Here is a 21,390-nt window from a genome sequence, read left to right as displayed (position 1 = left end):
ATCATTAAAACTTGGTCTTTATCGAGGTACAAACTAATTAAGGAAGTTGTAAAAAACTTTAAACGAGTTTAAGCATATTTTTTTTTTTTCTCCTTAACTCCGATAAAATGGTTAAAGATAACTTTGACATTCTACACATATAATTATTCAGGAAATAAAAACAGCTTCATTTTTTGCGAAATCGCGAAAGAAAATTCGATAATCTTCTTATGTATATTCATATTTCACAATATTATTAATTTCATCAATTTCATAAATCTTTCTTTTTCATCGATCAGAGAAAAATTTTTAAAAGCGACGAGCACCGAGAGAACTGGTTCACGATTACCTATTTCCATTTCTCAAAGAAAGGAAGATTTCGAAGGTTATTTCTACACACAGACACACACACACACACACACAATAATAATAATAATGGAAGAATGAAAAGAGAAGGGACGACACAACAACGGCACAATGGTTTCATACTCGGCCGCATTTAATTGCAAAGGCTGAACCGCGGCGGTTTATAAAGTAGGTTTTACCAGGCTGCTCTGAAAAAAAATATAGGGCAGAACATTATATAAAGGTTTGTCGCAGCTAGCGTTCAGGAAGTACGTACTTCCTGTTTGTTGACTCGCCGCCTTTAATTGCGGAACCCGTGACATAATGGCGTGTTAAGGATTCGCGATTCTCTCACGCGTGTGAGGCTTGTTTGTACACACGCGGGATACGCGTAGCGTGGGACAATGGGGATCTTCTCCTGAGAAATCTTCGTTTTTCTTCTTTTCGTGAATTCATACGAGGAAATATCAGAGGGGGTTTATTTGATCTGGACTGGCAAACACTCCAAGAATATCTGTCGTGTTTTTACAGACGACAGATCGTGTTCGATGAAATTTTTTTTTTAAAGGTTATGATTCCATTTCAGATTTATTAATATACTTTTTCTTTTTTTTAATTTCTTGCTGAAAATGTAGTGATAATAATAATGATAATAATAATAAATGCGTTTCTCGTAGCAATTTAATGGATAAAGATAAGGAAGATGTTTTCATTTAATGTTTACATTTAAATTGGAAATGCGAGATGTAAAAGTTAGGAAAAGTAAGATATCGAGGAGAAGAGAATTACAGATTAAGGAACGCGAAGGAGGATTATTTTGATTAGCTCGATGACTAAATAAAGTCATTTTATTATTTCGTAATTGCATTCATAATTGTAAAATTATCTCAAGATATGCAAATTAAATATCTTGCATCGAGATAAACTTATTTTGAAAAGTTTATTTAAAAATTGTATAATATGAAAAAAGAAAAATATTCTTTCAATAAATTGGTTAAATTGTCTTCGATCTCACTTCACTGTAAACCCGTTAGCTCTACTAAGTAGAATAAGTCTAAATTAAGTGAGACGTGTGTAAATATTTGATTTCTTTCTCCTCTATGTATGTAACATCGTTATATAGACTTTTGTTACGACATACAAATTATTAATATAAAATTTATGATTCTCTTGAATTTATGAAATTTACAAATTACACATTTAAATTACTCATGAAAGTCTAAGTGGTAATATATCACAATTAAATACGATCCATTTCGACATATTCAATTTTGTTCAGATTGATTGAACTCCGCTCTCTTTACATAATTTATTATAATTTATAAATAAAACAGCTCGAATACAAGGAGATCTTCTTATTAAAGAAATATAATATATTGAAATACAATTCCACAAAGTTTAAATAATAAACAAAACGTCAATTTTTTTTAGCATTGTATCTCTAAAAAAATCACTTTCGTCATATTTCAAATTACTTTACTATTCATATCTGCAACATCAATTTTTTTTTATTAATACACACATTATAAAAAAAAAGAAAATCACTTTTGTCACGTTTCAATACTCTGTATCCACACTGAAATGATATTATTGTGCTCGAAACATCCTTTGATCCGCAACAATCCGTAAATACGAAAGTAAATTACCATAAATTACGAATAAAATATAATAAATAGACAGAGCTATCTGAGTGATAACAAATCGCGTATACATTTTACGATTAATACAATCGAGATGCGAAACAATGGAGAGGGAGGGCGATGAATATTTTCATACGGTTATTTTCTATTGTCGGGGATAATAACAGACGTAATAAAGGTTTAATTAACCAGGTAGAACGCGGTAATCGGTTTAATGTTTAACGCGGTCGCGTGTCACCGCGATCGATGCGCTATTGATCGCATGTGCGCAACAAGTCACACCGATGTGCACCGCCCTATGCGGTTCAAAAACTGCATTTACAATGCACGTGGAGCAATTAACCGCCATTTCCGTTGCGTCAGCGGTGATTTACCACGGAGTGTTAACCATCGGATCGTTGCACGCGACCCATCTCTCATTGAACCGTGTTATTTCTGTAATGAATTCTCCATTCGTTTAATTTATCATCACTATCGACGCTTCGTATCGCTCCTGATTATCTATTTTTACTTTTAATCTTAATAATATGAAAGATTTAATTATTGAGTTAATTATTGAGCTTATTATCACTGGCATCATTTAAAGGAATAATGGTTTAGGGAATTTTGATTTAGGATTTTTCACCAGTCGAAGAATGGAACTGAGGATACTAATTAAAAAGATGGAAAATGTTTTTCTTTTTATAAAGATATTGAATAATAATTGGATTGTATAATATTGATAGATTATGTGAATGTAATAAATTGTTGTGTCGTATTTCGAAGAAAGTATTAAATTATACAATTAGTTCAAAATTAAAGTAAGAATATTTATCCTATAGCACATTCTGTTTAAAAATTGTTTAACATTTAAATGTTATTATTATTTATCCACGATAAATGTTAAAAAATATTAATCAATACATCAAAATTATTTCTTTAATAAATAGTAAATACATAATTATTTTTCTTGTCATTTCTTGTCTAATTCCATATATAATGAGTTATTCGGAGTTTCATTTTGTTCTGAAGCATTTTGTACGAACAAGCGGACGCATTCAACAATAGTTCAAACAAACGAGTGATTAACATAAAATCTAGCAAACAATAAATCCACGATTATGAACCGCGCGTTTATTAAGCTCACTAAACAGTGCAAATATTAAAGAACCAAAGTCATTCACTTGCATAGTAGTCTTTTGTTATCGCGTAAGTGCAATATCAAGAGTAACAAGTCGTCCCTGATCCCTTTTATTCGTTGCACGCGACACGTTGTGAATGGAAATTGGCTCGTCTCTTGCAATATCGAAACAGTGGCGATTTACTTCGACAAAATTGGTTTCGAAATCTACGTTAATTGAGCATTTGTTCGTTCTGATAGTGTTTCTTGTTTTGCATCCGCATGCTATTTTTGATTTGCTTTTGTATCTCGTTGTATGTTTTAAAATAGAACGATGCAATACGGATTTTCATTTCTTAATCAAATCTTGTTCGCGACACGAAATTATGGAATTAAATTTTTTATCTCTAAACAGTGGATATTGAACAATGAATGTTTCGATGCAAACATAAGATAGAATCTGATAAAATGTAATAAAGATTTGCTGTAAATTACTGTAAGTTACCCTTATCGGTTTTCCCCTCTGAATTCTTCTTTAAATTCTTCTCAAAGCTCTCCGCTCGCCCTAGAAAATCCTCAATCCTGCACACACATTTGCTCGAAACGAATTTGCTATAAAGCCTCCCTGCAACTTTGAAACACTTCTAAAAATGTCTTATTTCTTCTGAAACGTTACGATGTCTTTTTTTTATTTCTCTTTTAACCTGCAAACAAATTTGATGCATTTCTTTAATTGTAAACGTGTGTTTTTAAAATTTTAAATTAGAATTATTTTTTATGATTCGATTTAATGAAAAACAAACGATCTCTTGTTATTTTCTTACATTCAAAAACAAAGATAATTATCCTTGCTGTGTTTCTATAATTATATAATTTTATTTTTCCAAATTTCTTTCATATATTGTAAACATTATTTTATCATTTATCGAATTAAAGAAATATACACTTTTATTATTCTTTTACAGGAAGAAAGGAAAATCATAATTTTAAAATTATAATTACTCAAAAATTTCTTCTCTGCAATTATCTTTATTTTTTCTCTCTAAAATTATTTTACCAATTATATTTAATTCATCAATAGAAAAATTACGCTTTCCACTTTCTTTCTTGTTTCTCTCTCTAAAAAAAAATAAAATAAAATACATAGAATGAAAAATATCACAATATCAGTCTCAAAAAAATTTCTTTTAAAAATAATCTTTCCAAGATAAACAAATCGTTCCAGTTATCAAGCTGAAAAAAGTATATATAGCGTTTCGTTTCATTGTGTATTTACAAAAATCAATCACTTACGTAACCCCCCGGCATTATAAACAAACGTAGAACAAAAATCATGGATGGTCGATGGTCGAACACGTTCCATTGGGAGCCATGCCAGTTATGCAAGTTCGTTAGTGACGGATCAACAGTTCTATTTAAATTCCATTTATTAACAGTCGGCTTCGTTATATTGGCACGCCTTCGTGTTGTCAATAAAACGTCACGTACAATGTTCCATGCATCGATGGAACGACTTCTTATTGACTTTTAATACCTCCGTAATGATATGTTAAAAATAATCATTCGTATTTTTAAAACGTGAAAAATTCATCTGCACGCGACAGCTGCTCTCGAAATCGTGAAATGGAATAAATCTTAAAAATACTCGATCGAAATTGCATACAATTGTGCATGGAATATCGTGGGAAACGGTGATTCCTTTCTTCTTTTTTTTTTTTTTTTTTTATTGAATGGAGAAGAAATAAAAGCAGAAAGAATTATTATTTCGAACGTGCAATGTTTCATTTTCAGAGAAATTCATTGTCAGTGAAAATTTCTTGATATGATTATATAAATTATAATATATTCCAGATAGAAATATTTTTAAACTAAAGAAACTTTGAAGAATCTGTATTTGAATAACTTAACGAATTATTAAACATTATATATAATATATTTGTTTGATTTACTTTTTAAAGAAAAAATTATCTCACATGCATCTGTTGCATTTCTGTGAAAATAATAATTATTTCGATTTTTATTAATCAATTGTAATTATTTTAATTTTAATAATAATTAATTCTACCGTTTAAAAGAAACTGAAAAAAAAAATTTATATTTATTAATTCCTAATTTCATAAGGAATAATCTTGCATTTTGGACTAGAATAACGAACAAAATTACACGCGAATAAATATAAGTTAATTTTATGAATTAATTTAAAATTTTATTATTTATCTAAATTTTTTAAATATTAAATATTATAATCAGTATTTTAAATTGGAGATTTTGTATGTTCTTACATTCGTTTACATTTAATAATTTTATCAGAAATGCAGATACATCATTGTCATAAAATTTCTAAGAAGATTCAATTCACATCAAGGCTGTAATTCGACGTAACAGAAATTTGGTATTCGTTTAACTTTGTTCATCAATATCGATTGACATTCCCAACTATTAAACAATTTTAATCTCGCTCGTTCACGTGAACTACACGATGGTTAACTATTAGGCGGGTATACTGCCTTTCCTTTATTCTATTAAAAACTTTAGTCTATTTTCATGACACACGGTAGAACGCGTTTCTCTATATAGGCTTGCTTATTAAATACGCTCCATTATCGACAGTTTGTCATGACATTTACAGTTATCGTTTATTAAATAGAGAAAAGTTAATGCCTCAATCACCTCAGAAATAAATAGAATCTGTTTCACCCACATAACATTTTTCCTCCTATAAATATGGTTTCATAAATATCCATGATGAAACTTGCGATTTCATTTAAAGATATTTTCACTCTTATAAATTATGGTTTATTTTCTTTTTTGCAACAAGTAACAAATGGTTTCGTTATTTATATTTTTTTTAATTTTTGAATTTCTTAATTTTTTTGCACACTGTAACATTATCGCAAATATCATTTAATTATCGACCAATTTCTTTATAATTTCCAACTCTTTGAAAGCATAATATAATATTTGATTTATTTTCATTTTCCATCTAAAAGGAAAGCGCAGATTTTACAGATTTAGCAAGTAATAGTATTTACTTTTTTCGTTCGCAAACGAAAATATAAAAACATATGCGAAAATACGAAATTATAAAGTGAATTTTGTAATTAAATATTATAAAGTGTATTTGCTCTTCGTTATTTATTATTTATTTCTCGTCTACTTTCTTTAAATAATCGAAAAATAATATTTAGAAAAGTGATTATAAAACGAATATTTTATTAGAATTACATCGAAATAACGCTTGTTATATTTTTCATGGAATTCTTTAAATTCTTTTTTTTTATCATTTGACAAAGCATATCGTAAAGTATCCATCTTACTCACTAAACATAAAAATTTCTCATTTTCAATTTCAAAGCTTCGGCCAATATCAATTATCTACAAATATCTGAAACTAAAACGACATTCTTGTTTACTACTGACACCAATAAATATGACACCAGTCTTTGATGATTTTCAAACAATTGAATACTAATTTCATGATACATCAAAAAAATTGCTACCCAAAATCGATTATATAGGAATTTTTAAATGAATAGAAGTTGACAAGTAAAAAATCGAAGTCTTAAAATTATACATGTAACATCTTTATTAGAAAACAGAATAATTCAAATTGCTATAAGAATATCATAATTTGAAATCTCGTTTAAGAATTCAAAAACCAATATATATCACGTTATATACTTCACGAATCTCCTTATTAAGCCACTATCGAATTACTGAAGTAATTATAATTTAATATACACATCAATTAAAAATTTAAACAATAATAAACTCGAATTGTTCATAATCTCTGAACAATTCTTCAGTCGCTAACGATCGATATTGATCGAAGGATATCAAGATCCATCACACGTATCATTGAACAAAATCAGATTTTTCAACCAATCGTCTCGCGATTCTTACTTTTCATCGATTCAACGGCAACGTAACGCGTTGTATTCGCGATCAGTTTCGCGCCAGAAGAGAGGGCGAGACACGTGGCCTCGAGACGCAGAAACGCGTGCACACGTTCGTATCGAGCGTACCGTTCCCAGCCGAGCCGAGAGGGGAAAAAAGTAAGTGGATACAATGAACTCAAATCGATCGTTGTTACACCAGTTGCGCCGATGCAACCCGTGTACGTGTACGTGTGACGTTACACACGACACATTGTAGACACGCACCACGCAATCTGGGCTTGCGACGACAGGCAGATCGGTCGATCGATGATAACCGATGGCAGAGAGCGAAGAACAGAGAGGTTGGCTAGGGGGTGGAGAAGGAGGACGTCGTTACGGAAGAGCTGTGGAGCGACAGGGGTGGGTGGAGGGATGGTGGAGGGGTAGTGTCGAAAATCAGAGGAATAGAGGTTTCTCTCTCTCTCTTATTCACTCTCCCTCTCTCTGTTTCGACGGACGGAGAGGGAAAGAGATGGAAAGAGTTGGGAGGAGAAACCACCAGGTTGACCTTGGTTGAACCACGATCGAAGTGGCGCGGTCCTTGAAGCCTTTGCATTTGTGGACCTGTGTCGAATCCACGTGTCCGTTGCCGATCAGAAGGGACTGGATAAGCGAGAGAGATCCGAGGCTTGGTTAAATGACACGTTGCTCGGTGGCGAGGCTTAATCGTCGGTCGCGTGCAACAAGTTTCGCTGCACGGTTGAACGGGAGAGCGCGCGACCTCGCGCCACGTGACGTAAGTAAATGTCCATAGGGTGGAGATTGCCGATGAGGTGGCTGTGGATAATGAGAATGAGATTCTTTGGATCGAAGGATTGATATCGAGGGATTTTTAGAAAAAAAAAAAAAAGAAAAGAAAAAAAGGAAGGAAGGAAAGGAAGTCTCGCGAGATATGTCTCGATTAATAAATTTATCAGGCTTCTTATCCTTGGAGTGCTATTTACACGAAACCTTGGAGAAGAACTTTATGATGCCTGGAAATTCTTCTGTTCGAGAAATGTTTGAGCAAAAAAACTGGAGGCTTTTATTAATCGTTGGATTCGAGCAACTTGTATATTGCTTCTCTTGTGTTTCTAATACGGGTCAGGTTGTGCGAGACGATTCGGGGCATGAAAGTTGGATTCTACGCAAAAATGAGACGAGAAAAGGGAGGAAAAGTTTTTTTCTATGCTTTTGAGATTTCGAGAAAATTAAATCAAATTGAGAATATTTTAGCTAGTTTTAGATCGAACAAATAATCAATAGCCGAAAATGCAATTTAAAATATTTTTTGGATGACTACTTTTTGAAAAAATTCAAAAATTCGTTTTGAAAGAATTTTCTGCTTCTAAAATTTTAGAATTCAGTTTTGCGTTTTTCCTGTCTCGAAACACTTCGCGCAAAGCTTAATTTTCAACCATAGAAACGATTAGTTAACGCTTAAAGGGGGTAGTATCGAGAACTTTTGTCGAAAAACGTAAATAAAACGCAACAATTTGAGGGTTGCGCGTGGTTCATGCACCCTATATCTATCTATATCCACGCACGCTTTCAAGGACGTGCACGTGTTGTAAATCCGATAACCCTGCTCATAAAAATTCACAAAAGTTACACCTGTTCACCTGTTTTTCCACGAAATCACATATACCTTACATAGAGCCATCCTTCCACCTACAAACACATCCACGCGAGCCTGCACCTATACACACTTCCACGCGCTCCACATATATCTCCTTTCACCGCTCCCAGCTAAATGTTTCATAAAACGCAACAATCAATCGTACACGCAAAAATGACAGACGTCGAGGCAAATCTGCGATCCTCCCGTCTGCAATCCGCCAGGATATGGTAGAGCGAGAGCAAGAGAAAGAGGAAGAGAAGAGGAGGAGGATGAAACGCGCGGCGAAGAGGAAGAAGGATGCATTATCGGGCACGAGTAGCTCGGCTTCAGCCGAGACCTTCACCGAGACCCAGTTGCTCGACATTGCCCCTGCTGTATCACTGCCGCACCCCGCTCTTCCGCTCTTCGCAAGCGGCAGAAGCGGCAAAAACGGTCCAACCAACCCCCTACACACCGTAGCAATTGAACGTGTCGAGGCACGGCAGCCTAGATCGGCACCCTATACCATGTATATATATATATATATATATATATATATACATACACAAACACATCGTCATGATACTCCCTTGCCTTGCCACCGTCCCCTTCACCCCTTCCTCCTCACCTTCCCCCCCAGTTCAATTCTCCTTCAGTAGGTGTGCGTGTTCACCCTGGCCTAGAGATTGCCTTGTTCTCCTGTGACGTGTTCTCCTGGCCAAGGAACGGATGTGCACGGGGGTGAAGGAAGAGAAGAGAGAAGAGGAGGGGGGATAGGGGGATGTATACGCACGCGAGGGGTCAAGGAGGGGGAGGAGTGAGAGGGGGGGAAGAAGGATGGAGGGCTCAAGGGAGAGTGGGAAAACGCAGGCGCGGACGCAGACGCAATAAGTGGACGAAACGGCGCCGAGCATTCCGGCAACGGCAGACAACGCGGCACGATCAAGCCGAGGTGTAATCCATCGTCGAGCATCGCCTTACTTCGTCGTATACTCTTATAGCGTGTAGACACAGGAGAGGAGGCAAGGATATGGGTGTCGTTAAGACCGCCTCGGAGAGCGTCCTCGAGGACAACGTGGTCCCCAGCGAGGAGGCGAATTATTCCGTGCAAGGTCATGCCGGTAAGTTTTTCTCCTTTTGCGTCTTTTTACGTCTTTTCTTCTTCATTTTTCTCCCCCTTTTTCTTTCTTTCTTTCTTTTTTTTTTTTTTTTTTTCTAATTTTCGTTCCTGTTTCCCGCGATGCTGAGCGGGAGTTTCGTGTGGCCTGTTCGCGCGCGTGAGTGATATCGTCGCCACGCGAGCGATAACGAAGTGAGGAGTGAGGAAAGAATAATGAGTCGAAAGGAAACCGCGTGTCCGGCGTGGACACGATAAACCGTGAACGGGATAGCGCGGATACGATTGAATCGTGGACGAGAGGAAGCCGCTTAATCACGGCGAGAATTTAAAGGCGATGTGGCGAGCCGCCCACACGAGTTGCTAACAGGTGTTTGAAGATACAGATATACTGGCCGCGCTCTGCCTATATACGTTACTCGCCGCGTAGTCGAGTAAGCATCGAGGTGATGTTTGATATTCCGTGAATCGTTCGTCGTTTCTCCTATTGGTATCTATTTCGCATTGGATTCCCTTCGAAAATTCACGATCGAGTATGATTGATCCCGAATAAAATTGGATCTTTCGGGTAAAATCGATCAATTTTTGTTTCGAGATGATCGTAATTAGGGAGGGTGCGTTTAGGGGGAGGGGGTGACTTTTGTTTTCGACCGATAATTTTGAATCGATATCACGATGTTAAGGAGAACGGAATAAGGAAGTGACGAGATATAGGAACGTTTTACCTGTTGAAGCGAAGAGTATGCTATAGCATGTAACGAATTATGGATCGTTTCTGACGCGTAATTAAAAATTCTTTCATTTTATAGGATATTTATCAAGAGTTTCCTGAAAATCGTCGAATAATTGTATTTGTTTTATCTTGTCTCTTTATTTAATTAGAAGGATAAAAGTTCGAAAGTTCGAGGGAATAAACAAAATCTCTGTTCCGTGGAATTTTTTTCAATGTTTTGACGCGTCGTCTCGCGTGCCGGGATTTATTATCGTGGCATATTTTCAGCAGACGATACACAACGATCGTGTAGGTGTTGCGTATCGTTTTGAACTTGGCACACATTGACTCTATTTATATTTATGAGGGATCGATAATGGTCCGTTGTGAAAGTTAAAAGAAACAATTATAACCTTAACTATCCGATAAAAAGTAGAAGAAGAGAGAGAGAGAGAGAGAGAGAGAGAGAAAAAGAACGTGATGGATGTTATAAAAATATCAGATATGAACGATAACGTGATGAAGTGATTTATTACGTGTACGAGGATCGAGAGAAAAAATGGTATCGGTGAAAAAAATCTTTTATCCGAAAAATCACTTGAATTACACTGCACATTTTTAAAAATTAAAATATATCTCTTATAAAAATTAGAAAATTCGTAGTATATTATTCGCCATGCACGATTCGATCGTGGTCGAAACATTTCACGAATAGATTCTAGATTTAAAATGGGAAAGATGATAATTGTAAAGAAAATGTACATTTATCGATATTTTCCCGATGTAGAACAATTTATCGCTTGTTTTCAAAGGAAACAGGGAAAAGCATAGATACTAGAAATGTTCACGGCAAAAGGAGCAGACCTACGTCATATTAGAGACGCGGAACAATGTGCATTGTCCTTGGCCTCGTGAGATCGCCTATGGCTCGATAAAGTGTTCATAGTCTTCTGAATTTTAAGCTCGCGGTGTGCATCCTCAGGAAATATTATAATACCTTGTGCGACAGAAAATCAACAAATTCCATTATCGAAGAGATTCTGATTCCGCTTAAAATATCGAATTTAACGAACGCCGTTGTTTTCTTCGTTTTTCTCCTCTTTTTCCGTTTCTTCTATTTTTTGCTTCCTTTTCCTTTTCTTTTTTCTTTTTTCAACGCGATTTTTCACTTGAAGTAACGAAGAAATTCTCGAACGAACTAATAAATGAATGTCAGCCAAAAGAATTTGAAATGCCTATGTATTTTTACGAATCATTGTGAACATTTTTCGATGCCTGTTGCTTTTCGATGCAAACATTCTATATATTTATTACGTCGGCTATATGTATTGGCCATTTGATCGTATCGAATCATATTGAAATTATCATATTTAAATTAATAATCAATTTATATTATTGGCGGATTAGAAAATAGAGAATATTAGAATCACGTGATAAATAAATAAGATTTTTTAAATAAATTATCGAATACTTTTTGTAATTTTTGAATTTTTATAATCACATTGCTTTCTCTAATTTTAATCATTTCCACTTTTCTAATTATTTCATTCCATTTTTCCTGATGAGATTTAAATTCAATTAATTGTGATTGCTATTGCATAATTACAAATTCTTTCTCTAATGCGCGACTCTTTTAAATTAATTTTCACACTTTTGCTCTCTGTTTAAGATCATCTTGTTTATTCCAATTATATTAATTATTATATCATTTCATATTTCCATGCATTTTCAATAAAAAGGAAATATTATATTTTTAGAGATATACATCGTACTTCACTTCAATCAAATACTTCAAATATTTAAATTCACCAAATTCAAAAAAACAAATATACATTGTTTTCAACGCAGTTGGCTACTTTCCAACATTTTTCCCTGTTTCATTTGTAGAACGACATATTTTTTTCTACGCCCGAAGGCTATTATAAAAAAAAAAAAAAATATTTTTATCTCACAAAAGATTCTGCAACAATTGGTTCCTAGAACGAAACCATTGTTATCGAATTAACTCTTTGTCGGACGGTCGCAGTTAATAGTGATCTCATAATAGTTTTAACTCTCGAATTTTCGAATATACGGCCGTGAATCGGTCAAGGTCTGTAACGTTTCGAATAGAGAATTCATGGGTTCTGCAGTCTATATATATGTCATATCTCGACATATGGAAGTTCTCGAAATGCGTTTCGATTAAACGATTCGTCTCTTGACGCTAATAAATGACGCGGAACATCCTATTTCTATCGATGCAACGATCAACAAACAAGATCGAACAGCGGATCTTCGATTATCGGGTCGGGATATTGGAATTATTGACGGCAGGATAGAGATTTTAGAGGTTTTAGAGGTTTTAGAGGTTTCGTAGGAGGATACGACTATTAAATATAAATTGTTGTATTTACATTCGTAGAAATTATGAAATGAAATATTTGTTATTTAAATATCGGTTCGAGTAATTTTTTTTTTTTTTTTACTTCGTTTTATTCTAGTTCGTTGAAATATATCATTGATTCGAAAATGAATCTATGGAAGTGGAACATGTAATTATTAAATATATATCGAGATATTTACATCTGTATAAATTGAAACAAAATTGAATAATCTCGTATAAACTTTTTATCTTATCAAATAATTTTTTATTTTATTTTATCGTTTCTGGAAATAATAATTTTAATAATTCAATAATTTGTTCCTTTTTAATCAACTTATTCTTCTTCAATTAAAGTCTATTAAGTATGTATACATCGCGTTATAGTTATTTTGATAAAAATTAAAAATTAAAGGTACTGATATTAATTTAACCAAAAGAACTTTCTGGCAGAAAGAACGATTCGATTAACAAGTTAAATAGCATTTTTTAACGTTTACATCGTTTTATTTCTATGAAGATACAGAAAGGTTGTCATTGTATTTGAGTTTGAAGAACTTTCGCTCGATTTACAATATGAAATTTTCCTGCGTTTGCTGTGTAGAATGTTTCTATAGTATAATGTGAAAATTGTATTGAGATATTTTTGTATTTTTATACGAAAAGAGAAAAATTGTCTTTGTAATAACAATCTATAAAAATCTTTAAAATCATAATAAAATTAAATAAAAGAAAATTTTTCAATTCTACTTTGTTGATCAAATTTAATTAAATTACACCATATTGCCCCAAGGAATTTATATATTTTTATCATCAAATACAATAGAACATTAAACAAAGTTTATTTTTAAATATACATAAATCAAATAAAATTAAATATTCGAGAAATCGAAGTGAATTTACTTTAAACATTTTTCACAAATCCTACATTATACGTTTCTACATCATAGATAATTTATTTTGTTTCCATCTCTTAAATCTTTCGAATTAAGAAGCGAAGGCGATTTTATCTGTGAAATAAACCTTGGATTAAACGTCTCGTAAAATGTCCACTTTATCTACGTATTACGATACGTTTTGAAATAAGAGATTATTTAGCTTTATAAAAAAGTAATTACATTTTAAAGAATCGTTATGATTATAAAAACGAGGATATAAAGCTTTAAAGTTTTAAATATCCTGTAATTAGATCCAATTATTTGATTTATTCCATCTCCACACATAGTTTCATTTAATCGCTTAAACTATCCTCTAAAGGGACATCTGTTGCACGCTGTAAGGGTTTAAGAGAAGCTTTTCTAAGATATTAATTCGATAAAACGAAATAATTGACAAATTATGTCATTGAATAAAACAATTACTAATTTTAAGATTATTTTTATCTTTTTAAAATTAAAATGATCGATAAAAAAAGTTTTTATTTCATTTTCTTTAGAAATTGTACAAAATTTCGATACATATATAAATTTAAATAATTTATTAAATTATTAAAAGGATTATTTTGAAAATTTTGATATTCATCACTCGAATCAAAATTATAATTGAAAATACTATCAAATCAATATAATTTCAACAATACACGCAAAGAATGAAAGAAATAAATTTTTTTCTATAATTTCTCCAGAAAATTTTTATAATTATTAAATTTCCAAATCCTGTATAATTCTACAATCTTTAACTTTTATTCGCACAAATATTTCGTCATTCGTTACATTTTTCTTCCGGATCCAAATATCCAAAACGAAAATTATCAAACATTTATGGATCAATCTTTCTTATCAATCTTCTTAAAAAACGTATCAATACATTTTACATCTTATACGCAAATATAAGTATCGATTAAACCGAATAACAATTTTCCCAAGTAAAACTTGTAATTTCGAAATACAAAATAAGTCGAATCGGAAAAAGACAAAGAGACCGTGGCATCGAACAATCGATACATTATGCAAACATCGGTTTGCAAGGATTCATTAGTATGCACAGCTCAACAAATTACAGGAATTCCGGGTAACATTGCCAAACCAAATACTGCCATTATCGTGTCACGTGCAGATTAATTAATTATCAATCCATGTTTGGCCAAACATGCAAATCCTCCGGGACCTGCATCTTCCTGTCTTCGAGTTTCGTCAATCCTCGTCGTCGGCTCCGGTCAGCTCGGAGGCCGTGTCATTCTCTTCATCCACGCACGTGTCCCCGTCGTCATAAGTGAAACACGGTGTGACATAAGTCTTCTGAACATCGCACACGTCCGATTTGCTGGATTCCGTTTCCTCCGTTGGCGATTTCCGTTTCAACAGTTGTAATACTTGGCTGCTCACCTCCTCCTCGGGAAGCAAGAAGGTATTGAATTTGTCGATCATGTTCAGAATCGAGACCAACGCATTCGTGTGCTCCGGCTCGAACATCTTGCCCTCTGGATTTTCTCTGAACAGATATTCAGCCTGGAAAACAGGGGTTGGAATTAGAAATTTCAAGGATGTTGATAATATTTTATCGATGGCCGTTTCACAAGAAATTTGTTTCTGTTTGAAAATCTGTTGAAATGAAAAGATCGAAAGTGAAAGTTTCGTTGAAAGCGATGATCTTGCGCTTTTTTTCTTCCCAACGTTCAGTTCGATTCTTGCACATCATGAATATTGTTACTATGTTATAAATGAGTTAAGAAAGTAGTTTTGAATTCAGTACGATAATTTAATAAAAGATAGAAGATAATATATTCGTTCAAATATCACCTCGAATCGTTACAATAAAAGTAAGAAAAAGAAAAAGGAAGAAACGAAAAAATTTCCAAATAAAATCACTCTATTTTATCCGTATTTTATTGTTCCTTTCATCATGTAAGAATATATACTTCAAAAATCCTAGAAACGTCAAGTAAAAGACACTCACGGTTCTCCATTTCATTCGTAGCGAAATAAAGGCGTACATAGATAGTTGTAACTTCTAACTAAAAACGATTGTGAAAAATTGCTCGATGCAATTTTTATTAACACGCACTTGAAATACGCAATGCCATCAAAACGAAACACGCATAACACGCGTCTCGTTATTCTTTCTGGAAGCTTGATGCGTTCGTGACGCCATTTCCAGCGTACATGCATTCCGTTTGAAAATGGGTCGTTCTTTGGTTAGCCATTCTTTGACCCACTTCCTCTCTTAATCTCGATTGCTCTCCATTTCGCTATTTAACGAATAACGATTATCGCCTTTCCCGTTTCTTTGATGTTGCCACGTGGATTTCGTGCGAATGAAAGGGAAAGAAAAAACAAAATAGGCTCGATTTTACTTCTGGAAACTTTCGCGAAAAATCCAATAAGAGAGTAAAGTAATTGGAAAATTCTGAAATATTGATTGGCGAATTGTTTTCATCGTGTTAGAATTTTTTCGAATATCGAAGTTTTAATTGTTCGAAGAGATACGAAGAGAGAATTTTGATTTGATGATATTGTCGATGGAATTTAATGATATGATGAAATTTTGATGAAACGTGAAACGGTTGAAAGAGTTATTTCGTGAGCGAATATGTGCTTGTTAATTTGTTGAATGTAATAGGTGGCGTGCTTGGGTCGAGAAGCAACCTATATGTGTGTAATTAATACGGTTTAATCTAAGTTTAAACAGAGTTTGAACCGCTATTCCAATTATTTTTTTTAATTATATTACGAAAGGAAAACTATGTTTAGAAAGATAAAAAAAATTGCATATTTAGTAGATTTTTTTCTGTATTGAATAATTAATTTTTATTTTTTTTTTAATTTCTGCAATTTATGTTTGAAAAATTACACGCAATAATTTATGAACAAACATATAAATTTTGAAAGATAATTATTTCATAAAATAATTATTGAAAGATGGAAGAATAAGAATCTTATGAATATAAAGTTAATCATAGCTTTTTTTTTAAAATTCTAATATTGTATAGAGATAAAAAATATTGTATAATTTTATTTTTTTTTTTATAAAGTTTCTTTATAAAGATATAAAATACATTATCTTTATTTTATAAAAACTTCGATAAAGAAAGCGAATTCAATGAATCCCTATGATGCGACCTTCGAATAATTCAAGGTCACAGGGGAGTAAGAGTTGTTTGAACAGACAAGAATCGATATGTCTGGTACATAATGTTCGCAGTTTATTTACAGACCGCGTTCGAAGTTTGCACACTGTCTGCTTGAAAAATGTAATTTTGTCTAAAAAAAAAAAAAAAAACTTTTCAAAGCCGTTAAAGTTAAAGACGAATACAAAGTGTAAAATCTTTTTCGAAGTCTAGTACAGAACTAAGTATGGAAAGGTGAAAGACTTAGTAGCAGTTTCTTATGTTTTTACTAACTTTTAGGGGGAAAACTGTTCTTTCTGGATTTAAAAATTAGAAATATAATTAAAAATTTTCAGTAAAAATATTCGTTTGAGAAAATGAATGAAAGCTAAAACAACTTCAGCAAGATTATTTTATAAAAATTATCAATGCACATACAAATTATCGTTCAATTATTTGTTCAAAAATTTTTAAACATATAATTCAATTATTTTTATCAAAATTATTTTTTTTTAAAAAATCCATTGAATAGGACATTCTATTGATTAAAAATATTTTATTAACTCCTTATTACCTCCATTTTTTTATTTTCCATCCCTAATAAAACTCTATCTCACCGAAGAATTCAGTATCATCCAAACAAGAGAATCAAACGATTCGTTATCAGATCCCCATTAAATCGATTTCCTCATTAAAAGAGTATATTTCCTCTTTCGAAGACAATCCTCGTTAGTCTTGCGTAATTGAACGAGCAAACGAATTATAATGTCTACCAATTCCCGGAAACTTAATTCGAATGCACAGATGTGCTTCGATCTCGTCGCTCTATTATTTAAACCAGTAAATCGACGATAAACCAACAATTCCGGTGGATTAAAATATATCAATTCGATTAAATTCGTATCAATGACGTAAGTATTTTATGTACAATCGCGAGAATATTCTTATTTAAAATAAACATTGAATAAACAGAAACAAATGAAAGAAATACATAGAAGAATTATAATTAACAATTAAAAATAAGCTTATTAAATATATTAATATATATGTATACATACTTTATATTATTCTATTATATATTATTATTAAATATTTACAAAAAAATTTTCTTCAAAGGCAAATATTGTCTATCAAATACTCCCACAAATCATTATACATCAACGTGATCCACGTGGAACAAAGTATAAATATCTTACAATTTATCGATGCTTTAAATATTCTTTAATAATTTCGTTGAAAAAAAAATGGCATAATTTTCACTTAATCTCGTTTTAATGAACGAATAATTCTGCAATACATCCTACTGAAATGAACAACCATGTTTTGTTGGTACTTTATAAACACTTTTTAGTAGTTTCATCGAGGATGAAATGATATTTTTCATTAAATCTCGAGTAAGATTGATATCCCAAAATTTCAATGGCTGTCACGTCGTTACGTGTACATTTGTAATTCGAATTTATTTATTTCGCGTATCGTATACGGCAATACGTCTAGAAGTCTCATCATTTATTCCCATTCCCCTCCCTGTTTCAAGGGTTGAATTTCCAAGTTACGTTGAACAAGAAGTTTATTTATTAAAGCTCACCGACGCGCGTGGCATCTCGTTATTGTAGAATACAGTTGTCTCCTCGATCGATATTTACTATTTCTCTCAAATTTCTCCAATGTTTATTTATCTCGCAAGTAATGTGCTGTTTAACTAAGAAAATTTCGCATGGAAATATTGTTCCATAATGGATAAGCACAAGAGGATACTTGGATGGTTTGGTTCGTATATATAAATTGAGAAAAATTTTAATTAGCGACGTAATTAAAATTTTATTATTTAAATAAATTTTATTAGCAATTAAGAGTTTAATAAATGGTTCAGTGAAGTATTTTGGTTAATAAGAATCTTCAAGAAAGGAAAAGAAAAAATTTATCTTTTGGAATTTTGCAGTAGAACAAGTAATTTCGTTTAAAGATTAATCTGTTGAAATTATTCATTAATCAATATTAATATTAAATTAATAATTTAGAATAGTTGAAATCGGTATAACTGATGTAATAAAATAATAAAGTAATAATTATATGTACAAAGTTACTTGAGAATATAAAATTCTTCAACTCAGTTTCAAACACTTCTAATTTAGAATACCGTAATACAAACTATTGTCGCATAATAATGAATGTTTTAAATATTTTGCAAACTTGTCCATTAAAACGAGGAACTATATAATATCGAATTCCACAATAATTAATATCTTTGTCTTATTAATTATTTCATCGATCAAATTGAGTCAGAAATATATTTTAATTTTACCGTAAAAACCAAAATTGAAAATTTTGGAAATTACGTATTCATCAGAATGTAATAATGTGTCAATGCAGACATTTTTGTAGGTTTTTTTTTATAATTTTCAATAAAAAATTCGTTCGACGATTTTTGAATTAATTGGCAACATCAATCGCATGTCGAGTGAGAAAAATATGGGTTTGAGATCCGTCTTAGCAGTCTGATCGAGAAATTCTTTTTCTCCTTATAAAATAAATGCAATTCTAGCTTCTATGGGATCTAACAAAAGACGACACGTATTGTACAAGAAAATCAGTTCGCAAGTATGTCGTTCATTGTGCGCAACAATGACAAGTTTGCCTTGTATTATAAATTGGCGACATCGTTCTCAAAATATTGCCTATTACATTCACTTCGCGTATTATTAGACGCAAAGACATATTTTCAAAATAAAAAAATATTATTCTTTAAATTTTTTACACTACTTTTATATACTGGAATATAAATCTATTTCCGCTACAACTTCACGTTATTAATGTCTTAATATGTCCAATTTCGTCAAAAGAAAGATAAGATCAAATAAGAATTAAACGAATATCAAATCAAGATTAAAGTTAAAGTGTTTCCTATATTTAATTAATGTAACTTTTTTTATCTTTTATATTATCTTGTTATCATGTTCAATCAAAATGATCGAAGTAATAATATACATACATTAATCGTGAAATATACGTTTAAAATTCGAGCCAATACTTTCTATTTAAACGATTGAACAAGCTTCAATGAGCATAAAAATTTCACAAATTTCACAATACTTAGCTTCACCTTTCTCGAAGCAATTTTATCCTACATTGCATCCAATGATTTGATATCAATAGAGATGAACGACATCAAAATTGTTCCATTATCGTGAATTGATGATTAATGAAGAAGATCGATGCTCCATAAAATCCAAACGATAAATTCAAACTCGGATTACACTACGCGTTGCATCCCGCTAGACCAAACTACAAACTCCCGCGTTTCAATATTCAAGGATCAAAATTAAATTTCAGCAGAGCATTAGCTTTAACGTTCTCTTTTGAATTCTATGCACCATTAAAACTTTGAGTCTCTGCATCAATTTCTCCTTAAACTTTCCTCCTGGTTCATAAAAATCTCTCATTTCTCGCATCCGATATTCGTTCAACAACAATTGTTAAACTCTATCCTCATCGAACGAACCTTTTATCGTTTGTTATCGGCGAAAGATTCCAAAAAATGGCGAACAAACGCGAGGAAAAGAATGCTCATTCTAAAATTATCGATTTCCAAGCTTTCAAGTTTTATTCGAAACTTATTTAGAATCTCGATAAATTACGACAAAACGTGTATATATTTAATGCAAACTTTTATTCGAATATTCTTGAAAATATTTTTCAAGTAAGTGAGAGACACTGCTTTTATATTTGCGAACTCTTTATTTTTCATTTATTTCAAATAGCTGGATACGTAAATGAGAGGAAGAGACACTTTTAACGAATGCTTCTATTCGAATGTTCTTAAGAATAAGTGGACTTTTTTAAATTGCATTTATCGACTTTCAAGCTTTCATTTATATCTGTAAGCCCTTTATTTTTCACGTGGCAAATGCAAATTTAATATAATTAAATTTATAATATGCTTATAGATAGATACATTTTCATCGAACGATTTATTCGAATGCTCTCGAAAGTAATTTTCGTAAGTGCACTCTGCATCGAGATTGACTATCCGGCAATAAAATTACTACAAAAGTTACAATAATGCAATATTATTATTACTTGTGCAATAATTTCAGCTGGCTAATACTAGTTTTACCATAACTTTACTGTGTCGGTTACTCTCGACACAATATCCACTCGCGAAAACTACTATCCTTGCGGAGCAAATTGCGAAAGTTTCATTCTCAAATGTATTCCCTATCTTCATCTGTCAATATGAACAGAGTCAGGGTCAAATCAACACGTAGTGTTAATATATTCGTAGAATATTCCTGGAAGATTAACTCCAAAAACGTATATAAAACTTGAAAAAATTGAAATTTATTTATCAGTTGGATGGATCAATAATTCTCATACTTTTTATGCTGATGCAGGCAAGAATTCTCGGGTTTTTATTATCGACAATAAAGTATTTATATGGAGATGTATCTGATCATTGGGTCAAAACTATTGATCTACAATATGTTGGAAATAATTGAAATTTGTTTTGAAGACGATTCATTTCATCTTCGTCAACTGATACTTTTATATACCAATCGACGTATGTTTCAGCT

General features: G+C 32.2%; 2 protein-coding genes across 4 annotated transcripts in view; one reads left to right on the top strand and one right to left on the bottom strand.

Moving 5' to 3' along the window:
• The first annotated feature begins 9,485 nt into the window (after positions 1 to 9,485).
• LOC100872645 (synaptotagmin-10) overlaps positions 9,486 to 21,390 on the top strand; it is a 50,498-nt gene continuing 38,593 nt past the window's right edge. Inside the window, exon 1 of one of the 2 annotated variants that reach the window (XM_012486778.3) lies at positions 9,486 to 9,701. In XM_012486778.3, the coding sequence (XP_012342232.2) occupies positions 9,611 to 9,701 (91 nt within the window). In that variant the 5' untranslated portion in view covers positions 9,486 to 9,610. The remainder of the gene's footprint in view (positions 9,702 to 21,390) is intronic. The other variant, XM_003693828.4, reaches the window with a different exon arrangement.
• LOC105735521 (adenylate kinase 7) overlaps positions 13,597 to 21,390 on the bottom strand; it is a 29,442-nt gene continuing 21,648 nt past the window's right edge. For both annotated transcript variants that reach the window (XM_086910782.1, XM_012486787.3), the window contains one exon: positions 13,597 to 15,218. In XM_086910782.1, the coding sequence (XP_086766908.1) occupies positions 14,904 to 15,218 (315 nt within the window). In that variant the 3' untranslated portion in view covers positions 13,597 to 14,903. The remainder of the gene's footprint in view (positions 15,219 to 21,390) is intronic.

Source organism: Apis florea, unplaced genomic scaffold (genome assembly GCF_048593485.1).
Source record: "Apis florea isolate Af1SG1 unplaced genomic scaffold, ASM4859348v1 contig_3203_pilon, whole genome shotgun sequence".
NCBI lineage: Eukaryota > Metazoa > Arthropoda > Insecta > Hymenoptera > Apidae > Apis > Apis florea.
This window is presented reverse-complemented; position numbering and strand designations above follow the sequence as displayed.